General features: G+C 35.0%; 1 protein-coding gene across 1 annotated transcript; it reads right to left on the bottom strand.

The window, feature by feature from the left end:
• Positions 1 to 242: 242 nt before the first annotated feature.
• LOC138352668 (uncharacterized) lies at positions 243 to 812 on the bottom strand. The gene is made up of 2 exons (XM_069305243.1): positions 801 to 812; positions 243 to 623 (listed from the first exon to the last, which is right to left on the bottom strand). The coding sequence occupies exons 1-2, from the start codon at positions 810 to 812 to the stop codon at positions 243 to 245; spliced, it is 393 nt and encodes a 130-aa protein (XP_069161344.1).
• Between the last annotated feature and the right edge of the window lie 7,357 nt (positions 813 to 8,169).

Raw genomic sequence — 8,169 nt, 5'->3', positions numbered from 1 at the left:
TTTCTTTGCTGTACAACATAACACTCAACAAAACAACATTAAACATGATAAATAATTTAATGTGTATTTCAGCTCATGGATGTCAAAATGATAGCAATCCTGGCGATGAGTGCAATCTTTGCAATTGTTTGTCATGTAGGCCTCGTAGTCTGAAAATTATTGTTGAGATGGTTTACCATATAGTTTAATTTCCCGTAGGCCTAAATGTAAGTAGAATTGTTGTCATTTATATCAGCAGAAGTCTAGTAAAGGTGGTGACTATAAGGGTTTAGTGGCCGGTAACCATAATTAGAGAAGACGGAGTAGGATGGTTCAGGATCTGCAGACCTCTTGTAGAAATGGCGGCGATAACTGTGACGGGGAGCGTAGTAGGCAGGATACAATGGTTCAGGCTCTGGTTCGGCAGACCTCTTGTAGTAATGGTGGCCATAACCATATCGAAGGCCGGAGGAATAAATTGGGTATGATGGTTCAGGCTCTGGCTCGGCAGACCTCTTTCCATTGTGGTAACGGTGAATGTATGCAGGGTAAGCACTACCGTAATTGCTCGTCACGTAACTGGGCTCTGCATCTCGCTTCTCAATCTCAGAAGCGCAAGCGGCAGCCGCCAGGATCACAAACACCTAAATATGAAAAAATCACACATACAGTCATAAAATATGTAGCAGTAAAGTACTGTATTGTCATTCGCGTAAATAAAATATTCTTCGAAAAGACCACTACTTTTCTTGATATTTTATGGAATACATTGCATTAAATATTAACCAATATCGGAGAGTCCGATTGTTAGTGCAACTTACCAAGAGCTTCATGGCTGAAAGTTGGTTAGCTGTGGCCACAGCTGAGCGAGTGTGTCTTGCAGCAGCGATGCTGTGCTTTTATACCTGAGAGTCTTGAGTCCTTGAGTCGTAATATAGTGTTATAGTGACGTTCCATTGAGAAAGCTGTAATTAATATGTTTCTTATCTCTTTATTTTACTAAATTTTTCCATATATAATCAATTACATATTATATTATAAGATTTTCCTTTAGGTTAATAAATATAAAACCCTAGTTAAATGCCAAATATTAAATATATAAATTTGTTTTACTTCTTGTTAAGAGAATGCACTGTTTACGATTCCTTGTTAATCTTAGCAATTATTGCATACTTGGTATATACAGGGATAGTTTACCTTGGTCATTTATTATTTTCCATACTGAAATATGCTTAGTGGTTCGCAAGTAATCTCATGTTTTAGCTTTAATACTTCCCTCGGTTTAAAAGCCTTAAACCTAATTCCATTCCAACATGTGCTAGACTTTTCTAGTAATATAGTGTTAGGCAAATCTAAGTATTCTTGCGAACCACTAATAATACACTTTAATACAATATACTGACTACATTAAAACAAATTTTTTTTCGTTTATTAATTCCAGGTTTTACTTTTTCTTTGAATTACTTTTCAAGTAATTAAAATTTAATTGTAAATATTTTTTAATTAATTTGAATTAATTAACAAAAAAAATTACTAATTTTATTAGGTAATTTATAAATTATAATGTATAATATTTATGGCTCACCATAGCCTGTGCTACATTAACTTTTGTTCTGCGTAGCGGAATCTAAAACAACAATCATTGTTTGGACAAGCTAGCGACCCTCTCCTGTGCCAGGTAAGTCCACAAGGGGCTCACCATAGCCTGTGCTACTTGCTCCGCTCCTGTGCCAGGTAAGTCCTCTACTTGCTAACCATTGCCCATACTACTTATTTATTTATTTATTTATTTATTTATTTATTTATATACAAGAAGGTACATTGGGTTTGTGAGAATATATAGCATGGTATTTACAATCTTGTAAAGCCACTAGTGCGCGCATCGTTTCGGGCAGGTCCCTAATCTAACAGATAATTTTAAGTAGGTAAATTCTAGCGGAATTAATAAAATGATAACAGATACATTGCAAGAAGAGAAAAAAAATGAGATGAGAGAGACTAGTAGGTATATTAAAGCACATTGGTATAATATAGCTCTGATTGATTGCACTGACAGCTGCATTGGTAATTTAAACTAAGATTAATAGGCACCATACAGCAAATTGAAAGCACATATAAAAAGACAGCAATAATAAAGCAAATGCAATAAAGTACAAATAAAGTTCAATGGTAAAGTTGTTTGGATTTGGTACATGAAGATTGGGAGAATGGGTAGCACTAGATAAGGTGCAATTTTAAAGCAACAAGGTAGAAAACTATGAAGGTGAAATTAGGTATTTTTTAGTTTTGTATTTGAAAGACGCAAAAGTTGGACAACTTTTCAATTCATTAGGGAGTGAGTTCCATAGACTAGGTCCCTTTATTTGCATAGAGTGTTTGCACAGATTAAGTTTGACTCTAGGGATATCAAAGAGATATTTATTTCTGGTGTGGTGATAAGGGTCCTATTACATCTCTCCAGGGAGAATTTCAGAGCATTATTTGCATTTAAGAACAGGGTTTTGTAAATGTAGTTGACACAAGAGAATATGTGTGGAGTGAGATTATGTTTAGCATGTTTAGGGAGTTAAACAAGGGGGCTGAGTGTTGTCTGAAAGCATAATTTGTTATTATTCTGATAGCTGATTTTTGCTGGGTGATGATGGACCTGAGGTGGTTTGCAGTGGTTGAACTCCATGCACAGATACTATAATTAGGGTTGGAATAGATTAGTGCATAATATAGTGAGATGAGAGCAGAGTTAGGTACATAATATCTGATTTTGGAGAGTATACCAACGGTTTTAGAGACTTTCTTAGTTTTGTGTTGTATGTGGGTGCTGAAGTTGTCTCTTGTCTAGGAATAGGAAAGGAACTTTCAATCATTTTTGCTACTAACGTTAACATTGTCTATCTGAAGCTGAATTGCATTTGTTGATTTGCTTCCAAATAAGATGTAGTAGGTCTTTTCTATGTTAAGTGTTAGTTTGTTGGTTGACATCAATAAGTGGACTTTTTTTTACGTTCGTTATTAACAACATTATTTTGTGTATGTGGGTTGGGGTTAGAGTAGATGAGGGTAGTATCATCAGCAAACATTATAGGTTTCAGAATGTTAGAGACATTAGGCAGATCATTGATGTATATAAGGAATAAGAGAGGTCTCAAGATGTTGCCCTGTGGCACTCCAACGGTTATTGGTAGAGTGGGAGAGGTTATATCATTTATGGCTACATATTGGTGTCTATCACTAGGATAGGATTGGACATGCCATTCCTCGGATTCCATAATGATGGAGTTTACGTAAGAGGTAGTTGTCATTAACAGCATCAAAGGCCTTTCTCAGGTCAATGAAGAGTCCAATCGGAAACTTATTTTTGTCAAGGGCTGAGTAAATTATATCAAGGAGACTAATAATTGCATCGTTGGTACTCTTTTGGGAGCGGAAGTCAAACTGACAGGGGCTGAGTATGTCGAATCTTACGAGGTATGAGTAGAGCTGTTTGTAGATGATTTTTTTTCACATATTTTTGATAGAATGGGTAGGTTTGATATTGGTATATAATTGTTTATGTCTGTCTGATTGCCTCCTTTATGAACTGGCGTTACTCTTGCTTCTTTTAAGGATATCAGGGAAGGTATGGCATTTTAGAGATTTGTTGAACAGCAGAGCTATGGGTGCTGCAAGGGCATGGGAGGCGATCTTGTATACAATGGATGGGATTTTACTGTTGTTCCCAGCCTCGGTTTTTAGTGAGTGTATGATGGACACAACATCTGTCGGGCTGACTGGTGAAAGGAGAAGAGAGTTTGGATAGCTGCCTGAGAGATATGTGTCTGAGAGATATTAACTGGAAATCTGAATTCAATAATGCCCAGGATATTAACTCATCAACTAAACGCTTTCTCTCCAAAACTCTAAGCCTCTACAACACTCACTGTTCCCTCCTTGAGGTAAGGACCTTACCTTACCTCAAGGTAAGGAAAGGTAAGGTCGTTACCAAACAAGTAACTGACAAAATAATAAACAATCCGTGGCTCACAGGTGGCAAATTCAAATCAATCAACAAAAAACATGAATATATAAAGAAATTTAGGATTGGCCTAGTTATAAAGGAAGTAGTTAAAAGGTAGTTATCAATGATTACCAGTATCATAAGAAAAGCTAAACTTTCACTTTATGATACTAGACTCAGAGAAGCAAAAAGCAACATGAAAATCACATGGAAAAGCAATCTCTAATATCCTACGAACTAAACAACACTCCCACAACCAGATAACACTCTCTATGGAAGGCTATACACCGTCAACTGATTTAGAAATGGCAAATGAATTTAATAGCTTCTTTTCATCGGTTGGTGGTAACCTCGCCAGTAAAAACCCACAGACTCAGACACATATCTCTCAGGCAGCAATCCAAACTCTCTTCTCCTTTCACCAGTCAGCCCGACAGATGTTGTGTCCATCATACACTCACTAAAAACCAAGGCTGGGAACAACAGTGAAATCCCATCCATTGTATACAAGAGCGCCTCCCATGCCCTTGTGGCACCCGTAGCTCTGCTGTTCAACAAATCCCTTGAGTGTCATACCTTCCCTGATATCCTTAAAACAAGCAAGAGTAACGCCAGTTCATAAAGGAGGCAATCCGACAGTCATAAACAATTATAGACCAATATCAAACCTACCCATACTATCGAGAATATTTGAAAAAATGATCTGCAAACAGCTCTACTCCTACCTCGTAAAATTCGACATATTCAGCCCCTGTCAGTTTGGCTTCCGCTCCCAAAAGAATACCAACGATGCAATTATTAGTCTCCTTGATATAATTTACTCAGCCCTTGAAGAAAAATGAGTTTCCGATTGGACTCTTCATTGACCTGAGGAAGGCCTTTGATACTGCTAATCACAACTACCTCTTATGTAAACTCCATCATTATGGAATCCGAGGCATGCCCTGGAATATATCAAATCCTATCTTAGTGATAGACACCAATATGTAGCCATAAATGATATAACCTCGCCCACTCAACCAATACCCATTGGAGTGCCACAGGGCAGCATCTTTGGACCTCTCATATTTCTTTTATACATCAATGATCTGCTTAATGTCACCAACATTCTGAAACCTATATTGTTTGATGATGATACTACCCTCATCTACTCTAACCCCAACCCACATACACTAAATAAAGATGTTAATAATGAACTAAAAAAAGTCCACTTATGGATGTTAACCAACAAACTAACACTTAAAATAGAAAAGACCTACTACATCATATTTGGAAACAAATCAACAAATTCAATTCGGCTTCTGATAGACAATGTTAACATTAGTAGTAAAAATGATGGAAAGTTTCTTGGCCTATTCCTAGACAAGAGACACAACTTCAGCACCCACATACAACACATAACTAAGAATGTCTCTAACAACAAGTTGGTATACTCTCCAAAATCAGATATTATGTACCCAACTCTGCTCTCATCTCACTATATTATGCACTAATCTATCCCTATCTTATTAATAGTATCTGTGCATGGAGTTCAACCACTGCAAACCACCTCAGGCCCATCATCACCCAACAAAAATCAGCTATCAGAATAATAACAAATTATGCTTTCAGACAACACTCAGCCCCCTTGTTTAACTCCCAAAACATGCTAAACTTAATCTCACTCCACACATATTATCTTGTGTCAACTACATTTACAAAACCCTGTTCTCAAATGCAAATCCTGCTCTGAAACTCTCTCTGGACAGATGTAATAGGACCCTTATCACCACACCAGAAATAAATATGTCTTTGATATCCTTAGAGTCAAACTTAATCTGTGCAAACACTCTATGCAAATAAAGGGCCCTAGTCTATGGAACTCACTCCCTAATGAATTGAAAAGTTGTCCAACTTTTGCGTCATTCAAATAAAAAACTAAAAATACCTAATTTCATCTTCATAGTTTTCTACCTTGTTGCTTTAAAATTGCACTTTATCTAGTGCTATCCAATCTCCCAATTTTCATGTACCAAATCCAAACAACTCTACTATTGTACTTTTTTTGTACTTCATTGCATTTACTTTATCATTGCTGTCTTCTTATATGTGTTTTCAATTTGCTGTATGGTGCCTATTAATCTTCGTTTACATTACCAATCAAGCTGTCAAAGCAATCAATCAGAGCTTTAATATATCAATGTGCTTTAATATACTTACTAGTGTCTCTCTTCTATTTTTTTTCCTTCTTGCAATGTATCTGTTATCATTTTATTAATTCCGCTAGAATTTACCTACTTAAAATTATCTGTTAGAATAGGGATCTGCCCGAAACGTTGCGTGTATTAGTGGCTTTACAAGATTGTAAATACCATGCTATATATTCTCACAAACCCAATGTACTTTCTTGTATATAAATAAATAAATAAATAAATAAATAAATAAATAGCATGGGCTATGGTTAGCAACTAGAGGACTTACCTGGCACAGGAGCGGGGCAAGTAGCATGGGCCATGGTTAGCCCGTTGTGGACTTACCTGGCACAGGAGCGAGTCTGTAACTTGTCCAAACAAGGATTGTTGTTTGTTGATTTAGATTCTTCTACTCAGAACAAAAGTATCAAGTAGAACGGTCTATGGTGAGCCCGTAGTGGAATTACCTGACACAGGAGCGGGGCTGTGAAAAAACAATGATTGGCTGTAGCTGCGGTTATAGCTTGAAGTCAGGTGTCTTAGAGAGATGTGTATACATTGGGTAATAAATTCTTTGTTACATAATCGCTCACCAGATCTGGTAACCACTGCCCAGAGGAGATGCTGTTAAAGAAAACATAAATACTGCTGTATGTTCATTGTTTAATATCCGTTATAAAATATATTACAGTTATTTAGAAACTATTGAGGCAGTTGATGAGATTGAATATGGGTCTCTATTCAGAACTGTAATTACATCGCATACAATTTATATAATTATCGTATTATTTTATACACATTTCAAACTTCATATATGCAAAGAACCCTGTAATGAACAAATCCAAAAGGGCCGTGACGAGGATTTGAACCTACGTCCGAAATCATCCCAGACGCTGCCTTAATCGACTGAGCTACGATATGGTCAAAAAGAGTTGAAAGCGAAGTTACTGAACTTATTGGATCTTGTAGCCTCTCGGAGACACTAAACAAGGTTGGCGTTTTTCTACGCCAACATATTCCTAAATTTCTCAATATGTATGTAGTTGATGAGAGTAGATAATCTCCAGAAACGTTTGGGAGCTCACAAAAGATTATACATTTCATATTATTAACAATAAATAGAGATATATAGATCAATTCAAATAATATAATTAATTATTGATTTTTAAAATCAATAATAATTATTAATTAATTAATATAATTGATATATAATTTTATTACATATAATAAATTTATATATAATTTTATTACATATAATAAATTTATATTTAATTTTTAATTATAAAAAATGAATTAATTAATTTAATTAACTAAATTACTTAATAACATTATAAATAATAAATAGCCTAATAAAATTAGTAATATATTTTTTGTTAATTAATTCAAACTATTTTAAAAATATTTACAATTAAATTTTAATTATTTGAAAAGTATTTGAAAGAAAAAGTAAAAGTAAAACTTGGAATAAATAATAATTTTTTTTTTAACGCAGTCAATAAATCTTATTAAAGTGCATTACCAAATTCGCAAGAATACTTAGATTTGCCTAACACTATATTACTTGAAAAGTCCAACATATGTTGGAATGAAGTTAGGTTTAAGGCTTTTAAACCGAGGGAAGTATTAAAGCTACAGCATAAGATTACTTGCGAACCACTAAGCATATTTCAGTATGGAACGTAATAAAGGACCAAGGTAAACTATCCCTGTATATACCAGGTGTGCAATACTTGCTAAGATTAACAAGAAATAGTAAACAGTGCATTCTCTTAACGATAAGTAAAACAAGTTCATACATTTAATATTTGACATTTAACTAGGGTTTTGTATTGTTAACCTAAAGGAAAATCATATAATATAATATGTAATTGATTATATATGGAAAAATTTAATAAAATAAAGAGATAAGAAACATATTAATTACAGCTTTCTCAGTGGAACGTCACTACAACATTGAGTTACGATTCATGGACTCAAGACCCTCCCGTATAAAACCCCGGCATCACTGCTGCAAGACACACTCGC

Source organism: Procambarus clarkii, chromosome 54 (genome assembly GCF_040958095.1).
Source record: "Procambarus clarkii isolate CNS0578487 chromosome 54, FALCON_Pclarkii_2.0, whole genome shotgun sequence".
NCBI lineage: Eukaryota > Metazoa > Arthropoda > Malacostraca > Decapoda > Cambaridae > Procambarus > Procambarus clarkii.
This window is presented reverse-complemented; position numbering and strand designations above follow the sequence as displayed.